Here is an 18,157-nt window from a genome sequence, read left to right as displayed (position 1 = left end):
CTGAGCTTTTAACATTTTTCTATATGTAGTCATTGTGGTTGCAATTCCAAGATACAAGACTAATCTCCACTGAATAAAATGGGATTTACTTCTGAGTAAACATGCATAGGATTGCATTATTGTTAATGTTAATGAGCTGATAGAGCTTAGTAATTATTTCAGTCTTTACTCATATGGTTATAGACCAGCACAAATCCCAGCAAAATTCAAAACAGGCAAAAGAAATAATTAAAATTAACTCGTGCACATGAGTGGGCTTATAATTTAGTGGAAATGCCAGAAAAGTAGAATAATAAATGTTTTTTTAATTCTATAATATGTAGCTAAAAATTTAAACTGTCAGTGTCTGCTGAATTTTAAAAAACTGTTGCATATAACTTCTCAGTACATGCCGAAACCAGTGTTTTTTCATTGATACATATCATATGAGCATTAACCGAGTCTAATTGACTGGGATACCTACTAAGCGAGTAATTATTTGTGTGTGTGCTGGGGGAAGGGTCTCACAGTCTGCTGGATTGAAGAATCTTGTGAAGGAGGAAAGGGGACCAATGTCTGTCTGTCTTGTTGAAAAAGGAGGTGAGTGATCACTTGTGTGTATTGGGGGTAGCTTGCCTTTCTTATAGCAGGTTGGATTGGGGATGGTTCTGGGTTATTGGTCTTTGTTTTGCACTTATCTATAGGGCTTGCTTGGCAACCCTCAAAATGGTGCTGATGATCTCACAGCTGTGGTGAGATAAGTGTTGTGCCAATGTAGACATTTTTGTAATTCAGGAGCTTTGTGATTTGGGGGCTTTTTGACCCCACCCCACCCCATTTTTCTGTTGAAGCATTTATATTTTTCTGCAAACCTGGGGGTTTCCCTGGTTGTATAGAAAAATGTCAAGGAGAGAGAGAAAAACAACACAATACTAATTTTATTTTTATTTACTTTGTTACATTTATATCCCGCCTATCCTAATCATAGTCAGGCTCTGAGCGGCTCTGAGATTACAAAATAAAAAAAAAGGTAATACTATAAAACATTACAATAAATAATATTAAAACTTGAGTTTGAGTCTAATGACTGGGCATAATATCCAGCAGCTTTCTATAGTAACCTATAATATATACATAACCCCACCTCAACAGTTCTTATACATAACATTGTCTGAGAGTAGGGGAAAGAAAAGGGGGAGGGTCACAGTAGACCTAGCAACCAAAATTAGCAGTTGGAATGAGTAGTTGATAGGATAGTTGGAGTAAATAGTTGGGAGGCCCGCAAGATGGAATAATGATTGCCCGTGGCCTCAACCAAACACTGATGGAACATCTCTGTCTTACTGGCCCTGTGGAACTGAATAAGGTCCCGGAGGGCCCTGGTGTAGGCTGACAGAGTTCCACCAGGCAGGAGCCAGGGCCCGAAAAGCCCTGGCTCTCGTTGAGGCCAACCTAACATCCTTGGGGCCAGGGACCACCAGAAAGTCCCTGTCCTCCATGGGCAATATGGAGGAATGCGACTCCAACAATACAAGGATCCCAAATCACCCAGGCCTTAAAAATAAAAACTAACACTGTGAACATGACCCAGAATTTAACTGGTAACCAATGCAGCTATCATAGCACAGATGCAATATGCTCCCTCACCCTTGCTCCAGTGAGAAGTCTCACTGTTGTATTCTGGATCAGTTTTAACGTCTGGATCAGTCTTAGGGGCAAGCCTGCATAGAGCGGGTTACCATAATCTAACCTGTCACATGGCTCAGCGTTGCTAGGTCTGAGTGGGACAAGTAGGGGACCAACTGTCTGGCCTATTAAAGATGGTAAAAGGCCACCCTTGCCAGTGTGTGGCCTGGGGCCTCCATAGATAAGGAGAACTCCACAGTCACATCCAAGCTTTTGACAGTTGAGGCTGGTTGTAAAGCTGTCCCAGGGGCCACATGAAGATGTTAAACAACATTGTGTAGAGGATAGCTCTCTGCAGCACTCCACAAACAAGTGGATGCTGCCGAGACATTCTCTCCCACCGCAAGTGTCATCTGCTGTCCCTAGTTCTGGAAAATTAGGCCAGCCATTTTCAGGCTATATCCCAAATCTTAGCATCAGCTAGGTGGTGGGTCAATTGGTCTTAATCGACCATGTCAAATGCTGGGTTGAGGTCTAATAACACCAACAGCACTGACCCGCCTCAGTCCAGATGCATCCGGAGCTCGTTTTTGATGGCAACCAGTACAGTCTCCATCCTGGCCAGTCTGGAAGGGATCCAGAACCAATGAGTCCTGCAGCTGTTTTGCCACCGCTTTCTCAACTAACTTTCCCAGAAATGACAAATTCAAAACTGGGCAGTAGTTGGCCAGATCCATAGGATCTAAAGATGGCTTCTTCAAGAGCTGGGGAACCACAGCCACTTTCAACCTCCCTGGGAAAACTCCCTGTTCCCTTGAACCAGGTTGGCAATATTCAACTGGGGGTTCTATAGCATCTCACAGCTGGCCTTCAACCAGTGGCGGAGCAGCAAGGGGGCGGAGGGCTGCGTTGTGCACCGGGCGCATGCCTGGGGGGTGGAAAACCGCTCCTGCCCCCTCCCCCTTTTTCTTGCAACCCCTGCATAGCCCCCATGCGACGCCCCCCCGTCCCCTTCCCACATTTACCTTAGTTCCTTTTCTTTTTCTAGTACTTTTTCAGGCTGAAAAAAGTGGTCCATTTACAGTTCAGGCTCAAAAACTACAGTTCCCATGAGACCTTGGGGCTCACAAGGTCTCCTGGGAAGTATAGTTTCTCAGGCAGTTTTTAGCCTGAACTGTGAAGTTTCCCCACTCCTACATTTGAAACCTGCTGGGTGACCTTGAGCTAGTCACAGTTCTTCAGGACTCTCTTAGCCCCACCTACCTCACATAGTGTCTGTTTTGGGGAGAGGAAGGAGTTTTTAAACTGTTTTGAGACTCCTTATGGCTCAGAAAAGTATGGTATAAATCCAAACTCCTCTTTTTCTCTTCTTTATCTTCTGGTCAAAAGTTGAAGTGATATCTGGAACCATACTATGTATAAGTCTTTGTAGAAGAGCATCTCCTGTGTTTATCAGGCTTCATTCTCTCAGTCTACCAATCTGCTCATGAGCCAGGTTCATAAGAAGATATAATGATGATTGAAAAGGTTAGTTAAACTACTTTGTAACAAAAGTGGACTGTTTTTCCATAAAAGATCTCTGGTCTATTTTGGCTTCTTAAAAGGACCACTATGTTAGTTCCTTGAAAAGACCCATTAAGTAATGAAGTTAACCTTTCAATTCAAGCCTTGATTTGACCATTTGCTGGGTTGTTTTAGCAACTAACATGGCCTGATCTGCTCATATACGTTCCACATTCTTACAGGCTTCAGAAAAAGGGTATGAGTTCAAAGGGGAGTAGTTATGATAATCCTCTGCGTTTTGTGCTGATGGTGCTTGGATATCTTTAACAGGCCAGTTTGGATTTTATAATAAAAATATTTCTCACTTTGTTGATGCTCCAATCTTCTACAGAGACATAAACAGTCAATCCAGTAACCCTCTCGTCAATCCAGCATTCCCATATTATTTTGAATATTTTCTGCACCAAGCCTTTACAAATGCCTTTCCAGTCCCCTAATAGGTTCAGGACCAGAAACCTATCCCATTTATTACGATCATTCAGGGAGGGCTCTCTCTCCATTCCATCAGTAAATTTGGTAGGGACCTGGGACAGAGTCTTCTCAGTGGTGATAACTAGACACTTTCTCTATAGAAACCCAACTTGCTCCTTCCTTGCTATCCTTCCATTGTCAGGTGAAGATGTTTTTGTTTTGGGCAACCTTTAAAATCTAGATCTAATAAATAAGATCTTACCAAGCGGCAATTTAGGGTGTTTAAGGTGAATTTTATTGTGTTTTTGATTTTTTAATGGTATTGTATATTTTCTTTTCTTTTGTATTGTATTTTACTGCTATTACCGGTAGTTATTGTTGTATTTTGTTGTATTCTGTCAGCTGCTTTGAATATGTACAACAGAAAAGCAGGGTGTAAATACTTTTAATTAAACAAATTCTCAAATCATCAATCTCAGATGGCAGTTTATTTTAATGAAGTTCCTTCCAGTGCATTCTTCTCCAGTTCAATTAACTGCATTATCACAACCTCCGTCCAACAGCTTTTATCTCCAGCATGCTCCTCAGTTTAATCCACATTCTTCATGTAAACTACTGGGACCAACTTTTAGTGATGCTCTTAGCTCCCATTGATTTCCCTTACTTCCGTTTTTCCCCTTTTTATTTGAGTCAGTATGGCAGGATGTTTCTCATGACGTTTGGATGCAAAGCATACATTCAAACAACGCAGGAAATCTCTTTTCCTTTCCTTTTTGGTATAGTGGTTAAGAGCAGTGGACTCTACATTGGATAGCCCGTCTGATTCCTCACGCCTCCACATGAGTGGTGGACCTTTATCTGATGCACTGGATTTGTTTCCCCACTCCAACACATGAAGCCTGCTGGGTGACCTTGGGCCAATCACAGTTCTTCAGAACTGTCTCAGCCCCAGTTATCTCATAAAGGTGGATTCTGCACAGCATATTTATGAGTTGCTATCATTATAAATGAACCAGTTTTCCTTTTTTCCATTTGCATGTGTACGGTTTATGCACCCAGGAAACGATTTGAGACCATGAAAACAATTCAGGTTGTTTTTGCACCTTCACATGAAAACGCTTCTTTTTAATTTTTGTTTACAACGCATGCATAACTGTGAAGGCAAACAGAAATAAACACCCACAGCCATGCCAATTGTTCCATAATCCAATTGGCTGCACCTGTGCAACTTCGCATGTTCAACACACAACATTTTTTAAAAAGAGAAAGGAACTTTCCTGCAATGGCCAGGCAATAATTAATGTGTTGCTGTAGATCTATGAGTGCAATAGCAGTCACACTTGCTGCTATGGGGAGAGAACTTGCTTGGGGGACTTGTGAAAGGGCAAGCGCTCAGAGAATCAACCTACAACATGCTGGGTGAACTACACAAACTGGTGGGTGGGCCACAGTATTCTGTCCTGGGCTCAGTGCTATTAAATATTTTTTTATCAGTGATGGAATAGAAGGCATGCTAATCAAATCTGCAGATGACACCAAATGAGGAGGGGTAGCTTATATCCCAGAGGACAGGATCAGAATTCAAAATGACCTGGACAGATTAGAGAGCTGAGCCAAAGCTAATAAAATGAATTTCAACGGAGATAAATTTAAGATACTACACTTAGGCAGAAAAAGGCGATTAACATGGTAAAAGGTCTGGATTTCATGTCCTATGAGGAACAGTTTGGGGAGCTAGGTATGTTTAGTCTGGAGAAGAGAAGGTTAAGGTGTGACATGATAGCCACATTTAAATATTTAAAGGGATATCATGTAGAACATGGAGCAAGCTTGTTTTCTGCTGTTCCACTAGGACAAGAATTAATGGATTTAAAGTACAGGAAAAGAGATTCCACCTAAACATTAGGAAGAACTTCCTGACAATAAGAGGTGTTCGACAGTGTATGCACTTCCTCGGAGTGTGGCAGAGACTCCTTCTGCAGAGGTTTCTAAACAGAGGCTGGATGCCCATCTATCAGGAGTGCTTTGATTGTATGTTCCTGAATGACGGGATTGGACTTGATGGCCCTTGTGGTCTCTTCCAACTCTGATTGTATGAATGACCCACGAACATATCAAGATTTTGCAGAGAAACATAAGAGGTTTATAGAGAAAAATATGTAGTCTTTGTCAACAGGGTGCTTTATTTGTTACTAGCGGGGCCCGGCCACGCGTTGCTATGGCTTATTGTGGTGAAATGGGAAAGGAATAGTAGGAGCAAATCAATTGCAGAGGCCAGCAGTACGTGCTCATGGAAAAGTGCAGGCTGATACTGTGCGATGTCATTGATGTGTGTGACCGCAATCCGGGGGGGGGGGGACGGAAAGGCACCCCTCCCATACATCTAGGCTGGCTGGTCACGATCCTTTACCTGGGAGTAAGTTGGGGTGGTGGAAATGGGTGTCGCTTCTGAGTAAACCCTCTGAGGGGCGCGACTCAGCCATTCAAAGTATGTCACGGTTGCTTTACCGAGCTTACTCCTGAGTAACGCGTGCCTCGGAGGCTTACTCCTGAGTAACGCATGCCTCGGAGGCAACCTGGTTTTCTGAACTGTAACCTCAGTATTCAGGGAATCTAGGCTGGCTGGGCCCTCCCTTGCATGCCACCCCTCACTCTCTCCCCTCCCTCACATCTCTTCCCTTGCATGGCACCCCTCCCCCTCCCTCCCGTCTCCCTCTGCTAGGGTGGGTGGGTCATATCCAGTTGCTGGGCCTGCTCCCTCCCCTCCCTTGCATGCCACCTGTCACTCTCTGTCCCCTCCCTCACTTCTCTTCCCTTGCATGCCTCCCTCTCCCTCCGCTGAATGTGTATGAGAGTGATGTGTTGTGTGATAGCAGTGAGTGAGGCACAGAGAGTGAAAGGTACCTGCATGTGAGGGGGGGAACCCCACCTGACATCTCACACGGCTACATGTGTATGTGTTTCACGTCCACTCGAGTTATTGCCTATGTACTGTTTTCACTGCTCATATGTGGCCATCTGAGCGAACATTCTAAGGGCACGAACATTCTAAGGGTGACAGTTACACACAGGCAGCTTCATGGCCTGGTGTGCCAGGAAAAAGATGTTTTACCTGGCTCAGGTGTGTTGTCTGACAGCGGGAGGTACGTAAGAACACAGTTGGGGGAATGAGTAAGTGTCTGTGAAATTTTCAGTGCGTTTGGGCCAGCAGGTGCGGGGTTATTTTCGAAGCAATAAACGCATGGTTCCATTTTTATATATATAGATGGCAAAGGATGGGGGATACATATGAGGGGAAAGGGCACAGAGATAGATCTCATCCAGGTCAGCTACCACAAGACAAGTTGGGGTACATACTGGAAGGTCAGCCAAGTAAATTGGTTTCCTGCATGTTAATTATGATTGGATAGCTTTTGTCCAGTGTGAATTTTGTGGTGTAAGGTAACACTTCAGCTCTGACTGAACCTCTTTCCACCCTCCAAACATTTGTATGATTTGTACCCAATGTGAACTTTTTGATGTTTAGCACTTTCCACACTCCAAGCATTTATATGGCTTCTCCCCTGAATGAATCTTTTGATGAGCAGTTAGGTGGCCAGTCTGAGAGAAGCATTTTCCACATTCCAAGCATTTATAGGGCTTTTCCCCTGTATGACTCCTTTGATGTACAGTTAGATAGCCATTATGTGAAAAGCACTTTCCACACACCAAGCATTCATATGACTTCTCCCCTGTGTGAACCTTTAGATGCCTACTCAGTTTGCCTTTTAGAGAGAAGCACTTTCCACACTCCAAGCACTTATAGGGCTTCGCCCCGATGTGAACCTTTTCATGTTTAGTTAGGTAGCCATTCTGAGAGAAGCACTTTCCACACTCCAAGCATTTAAAAAGTTTCTCCCCTATATGAATTCTTTGATGAACAGTTAGTTTACCATTCTCAGAGAAGCATTTTCCGCACTCCAAACATTTATATGGCTTCTCCCCTGTGTGAACCTTTAGATGTCTACTTAGTTTGCCATTTAGAGAAAAGCACTTTCCACACTCCAGGCATTTATGTGGCTTCTCCCCTGTATGAATCTTTTCATGTACAGTTAGGTAGCTACGGTAGGAGAAGCACTTTCCACACTCCAAGCATTTATAGAGCTTCTCGCCTGTATGGACTTTTTGGTGTTCAGTGAGGACGCCATTTCGAGAGAAGCACTTCCCACACTCCAAGCATTTATAGGGCTTTTCACCTGTATGAATCTTTTCATGTAAAGAAAGGGAGCTGCTACAAGAAAAGCATTTTCCACATTCTAAGCATTTATATGGCTTCTCCCCTGTATGAACCCTTTGATGTACAGTTAGGTCCCCATTCTGAGAGAAGCACTTCCCACACTTCAAGCATTTATATGGCTTCTCTCCTGAATGAATTTTTTGATGTTTAGTTAGGTCACCATTCTGAAAGAAGCACTTTCCACACTCCAAACATTTATATGGTTTCTCTCCTGTATGGATCCTTTCATGTGTAGTTAGGTGGCCATTCTGAGAGAAGCACTTTCCACACTTCAAGCACTGATATGGTTTGTCCCCTGTGTGAACATTTTGATGTTTAGCTAGGCAATCATTTTGAGAGAAGCACTTTCCACACTCCAGGCATTTATATGGCTTCTCTGCTGTGTGAATCTTTTGATGTTTAGTTAGGCAACCATTTCGAGAGAAGCATTTTCCACACTCCAGGCATTCATATGGTTTTTCCCCCGTGTGACTCCTTTGATGTGTAGTTAGGTGGCCATTCTGAGAGAAGCACTTTCCACATTCCAAGCATTTATACGGCTTCTCGCCTGAGTGTATCCTTTCATGTATTTTTAGCACACTACTCCAGCAGTAGCTCTTTTTGCATTGCAAGCAATTATACATTTTCCAGCATGTTGTAACCGTCTTATTTTTCCCCCCGCTGAATTTGCCGCTGAACCTTTTTTCATTAATGGGACCATTACATCTTTTCTTTCTCTTCTGATTTCCATTTTGGGCTGAGACCTCAGGCTTGCTTCTGCTCTGACAGTCAACCAGTTTCTTCCTTTGCTTCTCTTTTACTTCCCATTTCCTTCTGCAGTCTTGCCTTGCTACTGCTTCATCCCCAGATTTGTATTCCACTTTTGGAGCATCGTCTTTTTCCACAACCTTCCTTCCTGAGTGCTTCTCACTCAACATCTCTCTCACATATGCAACTACAAAAGAGAATTAGAAAGCAAATAGGAATTAAAGGCTATAAATACCAGTTACTAGGTAAAGACAGTGCTGAATAGCATTTTCTACAAGAGCCAACAGTGTGGAAGAACCTCACTGATATTTAACTGCATATCAGAGACCAATTTACTGGAGGTCCCCGGCCCCTCAATGATGCGGCTGGCCTCCACTTGAGCCAGGGCCTTCACAGCTCTGGCGCCGGCCTGGTGGAACACTCTCCCTCCAGCTGTCCGGGCCCTGCGGGACCTTGGGGATTTCCGCAGGGCCTGTAAGACTGAGTTGTTCCACCAGGCCTTTGGAGAGACCGGCCGCTGAGGATGCCCCTGCTCCCTCCTCCTTACCCCCATGAGCCCTAATACCATCAGGACCCATTATTCCACATTAGGAGGGCACGGGCGATGTTTTAAGATACTACTGTTGTTTTAATTATATGTATGTTTTTAGCTGATGTTTTATCTGTACACCGCCCTGAGCCCTTCGGGGATAGGGCGGTATACTAAATTTAATAAATTATAATAATAATACATATCAGGAAAAGAAGAAATACATGGCAAAAGGAAGAGGGAAAGGATTTCTTGCTTCTGTTGCAGATATTTGCTCTTGAAACCACATTATCTGTGTGTTTTTTCTTTGCCTGGCTGAGTGGCCTTGCATCTGTGTAAACTTCTGATAAAGCCTGGACTATTATGGATTAGAGCAAAAAATAGATCAGAAAGTGGTAGAGATGAATAAAGATCAACTAAAAAACTGGAAACCTTCTTGAACCAAGCTGTGAGTGACATTAAACTGAGTAATGATCAGGTTGAACAATATGGGGAAAAGAATTGAGATTTGAAAGTAAAACCTATGAGAATATTTTGTTAAGAGAAAGGATTTTGCATTTCTAACAGAGAAAATGAAGTAGAAGAATATTAGAGTCCACTGAGTAAAGCTGTAGTATGTATGATATAATTGCAAACAACAAAGAATCAGATTGAACACAGTGCAAAAGGCAAAAGATTTTTTGAGACATATGAAGAGGACTTGAAGACAGAAGATTTATTCAATTTAGACCAAGGAGACCAGAAACATACTATCATGGAGAAATAAAAGACTCCGAGGGATTAGATGAAAAGGAACTAGTTGGAATACCTAATTTGGAACATAAATGGGCTTAATGACTCACAAAAGAGTTTTTTTCAATTTGTTTGCAGGAAACACATCAGAAAAAAAATGATATAAAAATATTTGAGTCAGAAATCATTGGGTAAAGAGTTTATTTCAGCAAGTTTTGAAGAGAAAAATGGGGTAGTTATGTTTATTAAACCATGTTTTGAACCTAACTGATAAACAAGGGATATGCGAACGTTGAAATCAATTTTCAACCAAATTGAAGACAACATTCAATGTTTTGTCTGTAGGCCAGCTTCTGCTTTCCCAAGGGCCTGGGGAGAGCAAGAGCTGGCCTGCAGGGACGTGTGGGGGGGAGGTGGGCCAGGGAAAGAAAGTCTCACCTCTTGGCTCTCGCAAAGCAGGTTTTGAGCTCGAGAACTCTTGCGAGAGGCAAGACTTTGTTTCCCCGGCTGGCTGGCTGGCTTGCAGCTTGTGCCCCCCTCCCCCCCCCCGGCCTCTTGTTTTTGCAGCGCCGCTGCTGATCAGTTGCCTGGGCCCGATGGGAGGCACAGCTGGGGTGCAGGAGCGCCCGGGGCCCCCGCCGAACATGTAATGGGGGGGTTTAAACCCATAACCCCCCTCCTTACCTACGTCCCTGGTTCTGCTATAGACTGCATTGATCAAGCTGCATCTGGAGTTTTGTGCAGTTTTGGAGGCCTCACTTTAAAAAGGACACAGAGAGAATGGAGTGGGTGCAGAGGAGAGAAATGAGGATGATGAAGTCCTTTGAGAAAAAGCTGGGGGACTTGGGAATGTTCAGTCAGGAAGAGACTGAGAGGAGACATGGTTGCTCTTTTTAAGTATTTGAAAGTCTGCTGTGTGAACAGATCAGGGAGTTGTTTCCGTTGGCTGCAGAGGCTTCAATAATAGGATTTTTTAAACAGTAAGAGTAGCTCAGCATTTGTCATTGGAATGGGCTTCCTAGGAAGTGATGAACTCCCCCTTGCTGGCAGTCTTGAAGCAGCAGCTGCTAGACAAACACTTGTCAGAGGTGATCTAGGCTGATCCTGCATTGAGCAGGGGGTTGGACTAGATCAGGGGTAGGGAACCTGCGGCTCTCCAGATGTTCAGGAACTACAATTCCCATCAGCCTCTGTCAGCATGGCCAATTGGCCATGCTGGTAGGGGCTGATGGGAATTGTAGTTCCTGAACATCTGGAGAGCCGCAGGTTCCCTACCCCTGGACTAGATGGTGCGCATGGCCCCTTCCAGTTCTATGACTCTGTGATTTTACCCTAACTAGATATTGTGTTTCTCTCCTGGTCAAAGTCTTCTTCATCAACGTATTTCTTTTTACTGCATGGAAAGAATTCACGCTTTCGTTTTCGGACATTGTAATGTCCATAGCTGTATAAATTCCATTCTTTCATCTGTGGTGTATTAAAGTATGTTCAGAAATCCAAGAGGACCAAAGAAAGATGGCACCCCCTCCCTTCTCTTCCGTGTTCATCATAAAAGGGAAAAGATTCTTACCCAGAGAAGCCACAGTCTCATAATTTTCCTTCATCACTTCCCAGAAGAGTTTTCGTTGGCCTGAATCCAACAGAGTCCATTCCTCCTCTGTGAAGAACACAGCTACCTCTTCAAAGGTCAGTGGGTATCTCTGAAGGAGGAAAATATGTTCGTTTTGATCATCAATTCTTGCCCCAAGCACTCAAGAAAGAACAAGTGATCCAATTGGACACAGTTGATTAAACAAATTCAATTAATCAAACCAATGGCAAGGAAACAAACAAAAATTTGGAAATTAATCAAACCAATGGCAAGGAAACAAACAAAAAATTATTGTTTTCAGTTTCTCACAATTGGAATATATTAAACATGTCCTAGAAATACAAAGAAAAGAACTGCTCCAATCAAATGTTTAAAAATTGAATGTTTACCACTATCTACTGTACTATCTTGAAATTTTAAAACCAGACATACATGGAAATTATGTCTCCATATAAGATTTCTGCTTAGAATATGTAAGTCTGTAGAGGCATTCTGTGTTGTGCTAAAGCTTGCCTCCAGTTGTCTAAACATGAATTGCGCTAATCAAGGCCATTGGGTCTTTTGTTCTATTTTGTAACTAACAAACCTAAGGCCTATTCCCTCCAGGCTTTGTGATCCTTGGGGCTTGAAGGATGAGAGATGCAGGGCAGGAAACAGCCACCATGAACATACAGCCTCAGAGAACTTTCTGCAGATGTGTAGATTGCGGAATAACTGCAGTTTTACAATACACCTTTCAAATTGCAAGTAAGCTGCTGCATCATCTCAACAGATTTGGGATTTCAAATAAAAGCAACACTGTTAAACATCTTACAGAAAATTTAGTAAGTACGTGGGAGGGAATATTTTGATCTATAATAATAAAACTAGAAAAACTGTGAGAGTTATAACACCAGAAATGATGAGAATGACAATATCCTGGCCCAGATTATTTCTGGAAAACCCCTGTGTTTCTAAAAATGGAAGCACAGGCTCACTTGCAAGAAACCACGAAGGGGCAACTAGATCACAAAACAAACCTTCAGGCCAGTTGCCATTTTAGAGGTCTCCTTGAGGATGATGCTAATAGGAATCACATTCCAAAGGAAGCAACAGAAAGTACTTTAAATATTTCCGCTATAGGAGTAAAATATGGCCAACGTCTGTTTGTGGGGGTTACCCCGTGGAGTGTGCAAAAAGCAAAACCTAGCTGAATCAGACCAGGGGTCATCTTGCTGTTTATAATAAATAAACCCAGGCTGGTTGCATGGAACTCATTCAAGAGAGCCAAAACATTACAAAAACCCTAAACAGATCTTGCCTGGGAAGCCACTGTCTGGATGGACCCTCTTTCTCTTACACATAGACATCTACTCTTCACATAGACATCTACTCTTTTTCCCTGTTCATGCTGTTGATGAATTCCCGTACTCAACTCACCTTTCCTACAGGGGTCCAAGGTCCAAATTTTCCTTCCAGGTGAGGAAAAAGAGAAAGAAAAGAGGCCCTGTGGAACTGCATATTCCGGAAGTCTACTTCTTGATTTTGTGGGAAAACCACACCATGAACACCTAGGAAAGGCAGTGTTAACTTCTCTGGTGCTCGCAAGGCCTTCTGGGTAATGTAGTTTCCTACAACAAGATGCACATACAATTTTAAAAAACTGAAGCATTTGGGAATGTGGAAAAGAATATTGGGTATGTTGTTCATTTGTTGCTGTGTGAGGCAGCTTCACATCTATATCAGTAAATAAATCTGGCTGCTGTGGGTTTTCATGGTTGTGTGGCCATGGTAAACAAATAATTCTTTAAACAAATCTTTGCTGTTTTCTGAACCCCCACCCCCACTTCAGTGATTTTTGTCCTCTTCAAGCTCAAAACAAAACTTACCTCACAGCAGCAACCCGAAGCTTGTACACTTGCTACCCTGAGAACATCTTGTCACTGAGGAAAGTCTTATACCACAAGAACAAAAATGGAAAGAATATGGAATAGAGGACAGAGTAATAATTTATATATTTATCTAGTACATTTCTATCCTGCTCTTCAACATGTACACAATATAACAATGCATCTAAACATTACAATAAAGACATCCTCATAAACATACAAAATATCTCCTAAAAACATACCTAAGAACAGTTAAAACTAGGTGGAGGGCAAGTTCCAAAAAGCCAGTGGTCTGGGGGTAGATGGCAAAAATCAGTCAAACACCTGGGTGAAAATGGAGGTCTTAACCAAGCACCAAAAGATGTATAACGTCAGTGCCTCTAATGGGAGAGCATACCATAAATTGGGGGCTATCAAGGAGAAAGTCCTCCATGCAGCCCCCACCCCCCCACCTCAAAGGGGGAAGGGACTGCTCCACCCCCCGCCATGACCTGAGCACCCAGGTTGGGCTATATGGCAGAAGGTGTTCCTCAACTGATTTGTGTAGACTGGAGATCACTTCTAACTCAGTGACCTCCAGGCCCCACCTGGAATATGGTATCCCTAAAAAGTGCTGCTCATTTAGTATGGGAACTCCCATTAAATACTGTGATGATATATTTAGCAATATAATGTTGCAATGAACTATGGGATTGGGAAGCACAGCAAGAAGGGGTGAGATCCCATAACTGGAAAAAAGAAGGGTCAGAGGTCACTGAAAGTCACCTGGGCCAGGAAAATCTTGCCAGTGAAGAGGTATTCTTGAACATGACTGACAGCGGCCTCATCCTGCACAGGAAGCAGCAAAAGAAGATCTCAGGGGGAGGGAACAGAATTGAAAATGCTTAGCACTGTAGGACAAAAATAAACAAACAGAACTTCAGGTATTAGCCCATAGAGGGCACACACCATTTTCCATTATGAAAAAAATCCTGTGAGCGCAGCAAACCTTTGGGCTAGTGAGGCGGATGAGCAGGACGGGTCCAGCTTATACTAATAAAGGCTCCTGCCTGCCTGTTGGTCTTTTTGTATCAGACATAACTCCTCAAGAAACAAGACTAGGCACTGGAAACTTGAAGACTAGCTTTAGGATGATCTTGGTTTCCAAACCTATGCAGAGTTATTCCCTGAACTGCAGAGCAAGAGGAAGAGATGCCCCATGAAACCATCTTGGTCTTTGATAATGATACTATATTGTGGGCTTGATCAATACCTGGAATTGCTCTCAGCAGGCTAAAGAAGAGCAGAGTGTTATGAGGAGAGAGAGGCACTTGATTCCCAAGTCCCCATTCTGTCACCTGGAACCTGGCTGCCACATCTCTCGCCTGGCTTCTTTTCCTTTGCATATTCATTATCTTTCTCACAAAACAAAAGTGCTCACAGACAACACACATTTTCCCTCTGCCAAGGTTTCGTCTGCAACTTTCCATCAAGCCCAACGACTTCAAGAGATGGTGCCTTGAGAAGGTCTCAGGCAGGGGGCCTTTTGCAGCCGTACAACCAAAGACCCTCATGTCTGAACCCTTTTTTGAGTGCCATGGACTGAGCTCCAGACTTTCAAAATGCAGGAGCTCTGTCACTAAGGCCCCTCTTCTGGACTAGTCAAATCAACATGGCCATTCCTCCTCTCCTCCCATCAGCCTCATTCACTCAAACAAAGGACTGTGGGAGATCCATTTGGTGGCAAAATAGAAAGGCAGAAGAAGACAACAGGAACTAATGGGATTTGCTAGCAAGAATCTAACTGGAAATCATAAAGCTCTCCTAATTAGAGCCCTTAGCATCAATATATCACTCTTTACAGCATGAAATGTTGAATGCTTGTTCTCCAAACACTGTATGATTCTTGAATTTCAGAACTTTGTTCTTTCTTCTGTGGCAAATGGAAATGCATACTGAAGTTCAAGAGTGTCAAAAGAAGACACCATCTCCACTCTTCTTCTCCGTATTCATAATAAAAGAGAAATTATTCTTACCCAGAGACGCAACTGTCTCGTAATTTTCCTCCATAACTTCCCAGAAGAGTTTTCTCTGACCTGGATCCAGCACAGCCCATTCCTCCTCCATGAAGAACACGGCTACATCCTCAAAGAACACTGCAGATCTCTGAAAGAGGAAAATATGGCCCAGTTGATAATCAATTCTTGTCTCAGAATATTCAAGAAAGAAAGAAGAATCCATTAGCCAATCAACATATTTTTAAAAATGTAATACATTAAACTGACAGCAATTAAAACTGTGTTCATTTTTTATCTCTGACAAGTAGAACATACTGAAAATCTCCCTGAGATACAAATTGATTAAATAGCACAGAACTGGGCTATACAAAATAAACTAAATGAAAAAACAAACGGAAACAACTTCAATTTGACTGTATACCAGCTTTGACAACAGAACTACCTTGTATGTGAAACTGTGGACATACACAGCAATCATAATTCCATAGAAGGTTTAAATATATTTAAATATGCTTTAAATATATTTTTCTGTAGAGGTGTTCTGTGTTGCTCTAAAGTTTGCATCCAGCTCTGCAAATGTAAACTGTCCAAATTTGTTCCCTTTTTTTCTCTAACAACCCAGCCCAGACCCTGTGATCCTTGCTGCTTGGCAGGTGGGAGATATAGGGTAAAGAAACCTGCTGCCTCAAAGACCTTTCCACATATCTGTGCATTGTGGAAATGAGTGCAGTTTGTACAACACACCTTTCAACTGCAACATCATCTCCACAGATTCAGAATTTCATACAATAGTGATGGTTTCAAGAAAAGATTAACATAAAGCAGAAGATTTTTCAAATAGCTTGGGGGAGGTATTCTTATCTAGAACATCAAAATGAAACTGAGTCCTGACATTGGCACTAGATTCAGAATGATTGTGGGAGTTGCAGTACCAAAATGAAGGGAAATGAAACAGCTTGGCCCAGATAAGCAACACAAAATCCCTCTAATATTTTGCAAGGTAAGTGATGGGTAACTCTAGAGACTCCAGCAAGGTGGAACCTGGATAGGCAGGGAGAAATGAACTAGATCCCCGTCTTTACAAACCTTCAGACCAGTTGCCAGTTCGGAGAACTTCTTGAGGATGATGCTCACTGTTCATACACCAGAGAAAGCAACCCCATGTCCTGAAAATCAGCTGAACGCCACAGGAGGCAATAGAAAGCCCGAACCCTGCTAGATCACACAATGGGGCCATCTATCTCTTTGAGAATACAATAAACTCAGGCTGGTTGAAATACATTAAAGGGCGTGAAAACCTAACCCTCCTTCCCCTGGGGAAGATCCATTCGGGGAACCGCGCTCTCTCCACTTCACCCCTATTTTTCTGCCATCCATCCCCTCTTCTTGCCCAAGATCTGCTTCATGAAACCCTCCACTCACCTCTCCTGCAGACACGCAAAAGCCAGACCCTCCCTCCAGCCGGCGGGGACCAGAAAGAGCAGAGGCTCTCCAGAGCTCCAAATTGCCCAAATGCATTTCTCCCCATCCAGAAAAAATCCGCTACTTTGAATGCCTGGTAAAGGCTAGATTTGCAACGGCACTTGCAAGGCCTTCTGGGAAATGTAGTTCCCTGCAACAACCAGACCCAGACGGAATAACAGGTTTTCGGAAAGGGGAGGTGTCTCTTTGCTGTTTTGGGCTCTGGAGCAACCTCCCCTTGGCGCCCCCGCTGCTTGAGAGACCAGCTGGGGCGCTCCTGGAAAAGTGTAGAAGGCGATGGGGAAGAAACCTTTTCTGCCCAAATCTTTGAGGGAGGGGGGTGTTTAACCGCAAATTTGCTCTCCTGCTGGGAACTAAACTTTTCCAGGCATGGTCAAAAGGCTAGGGTTGCCAACTCTTGATGGAGAAATTGCTGGAGATTTGAGGGAGGAGTCTGGGGAGAACAGGGACCTCAGTGGGTGGGGGTTTGCAATCCCTTAGAGTCAACCTGCAAAAGCTTCCATTTCCTCCAGGGGAACTAATTCCAGTGCATCTCCAGCACCCACCTGGAGGCTGGTGGGGTTGTGAAGTTGAGGGACTTCAACTGGGTATCATGCCCTTTACAGCAGCCATTTTCTCCAGGGGTACTGATCTCCTGGTCTACACCGGGGTTGACAACTTCATTAAAGGGACTGAAACTTTTTCCACGGCCTCTTTCACGCTTTGTTTTTCTGCTTCTTGTATAACCATCTAGTCATGTTAGGTTCTTGAGTGTGTGTGTTTTGCATCGTTGTGGTTCCCTCACAGACCCAGTTTGTGATCTGAACAGTTTTACTTGATGTTTCTACAAGTGCTTATACGGCCATTAAAAGCAATATCAGATTTGCATGTGTTTCCATGCACAATTTCTTTTTCAAGTTATTCCTCTCCAAGAATCCATGCCCCAGCCACTACAGCCTGTGAATATCCACCCTTTTTCTTCCACTCACAATCCTCCTTATCCTCATCTTACTTCTTCTTTGCTCCCCTCTCACATTAAAAAAAATATGGATTGCACTAGCCATCAATAGTTGATACCAGCAACCAGCATAGCAGTAATAGCTAAATAACTAAAATAACTAAAATATTTATGCTAAATGCTACAAGTCCCCTTAAATTTATTTTTTGTTGCCATCAATGACTATTCTCTTGCTGGCTTTCCCCCTCTTATGCTGATTTAGTGATAAAGATTTGAGGTTTGGTGCTGAGAGCTTTGAATGGGACCAGTACATTCTGCAATGCAAGAATATTTCCTTCCTTTCTGGGAAACAGGAGAGGCAGAGCCAGGAAGAGTCTTTTCTTTGCTCTCTGAAGGAATTGTTATTAGGGTTATAAGGG

General features: G+C 43.1%; 1 protein-coding gene across 1 annotated transcript; it reads right to left on the bottom strand.

The window, feature by feature from the left end:
• Positions 1 to 7,101: 7,101 nt before the first annotated feature.
• On the bottom strand, positions 7,102 to 16,837 carry LOC125429776 (zinc finger protein ZFP2-like). The gene is made up of 7 exons (XM_048491222.1): positions 16,742 to 16,837; positions 15,338 to 15,467; positions 12,874 to 13,064; positions 11,434 to 11,563; positions 8,117 to 8,789; positions 7,669 to 7,909; positions 7,102 to 7,572 (listed from the first exon to the last, which is right to left on the bottom strand). The coding sequence occupies exons 1-7, from the start codon at positions 16,835 to 16,837 to the stop codon at positions 7,102 to 7,104; spliced, it is 1,932 nt and encodes a 643-aa protein (XP_048347179.1).
• Between the last annotated feature and the right edge of the window lie 1,320 nt (positions 16,838 to 18,157).

This window comes from Sphaerodactylus townsendi, linkage group LG03 (genome assembly GCF_021028975.2).
Source record: "Sphaerodactylus townsendi isolate TG3544 linkage group LG03, MPM_Stown_v2.3, whole genome shotgun sequence".
In the NCBI taxonomy this organism is placed as follows: Eukaryota; Metazoa; Chordata; class Lepidosauria; order Squamata; family Sphaerodactylidae; genus Sphaerodactylus; species Sphaerodactylus townsendi.
This window is presented reverse-complemented; position numbering and strand designations above follow the sequence as displayed.

Bases quoted from the DNA above. Each gene is read 5' to 3' on its own strand.
- LOC125429776 (XM_048491222.1), bottom strand. From the start codon at position 16,837: ATGCATTTGGGCAATTTGGAGCTCTGGAGAGCCTCTGCTCTTTCTGGT. The intron at 8,790-11,433 runs GTAAGAATCTTT...TCTCTTTTGTAG, and splicing joins TGAGACTGTGGCTTCTCTGG to TTGCATATGTGAGAGAGATG. The intron at 7,573-7,668 runs GTACATGAAAAG...AGACATCTAAAG, and splicing joins CCTACCGTAGCTACCTAACT to GTTCACACAGGGGAGAAGCC.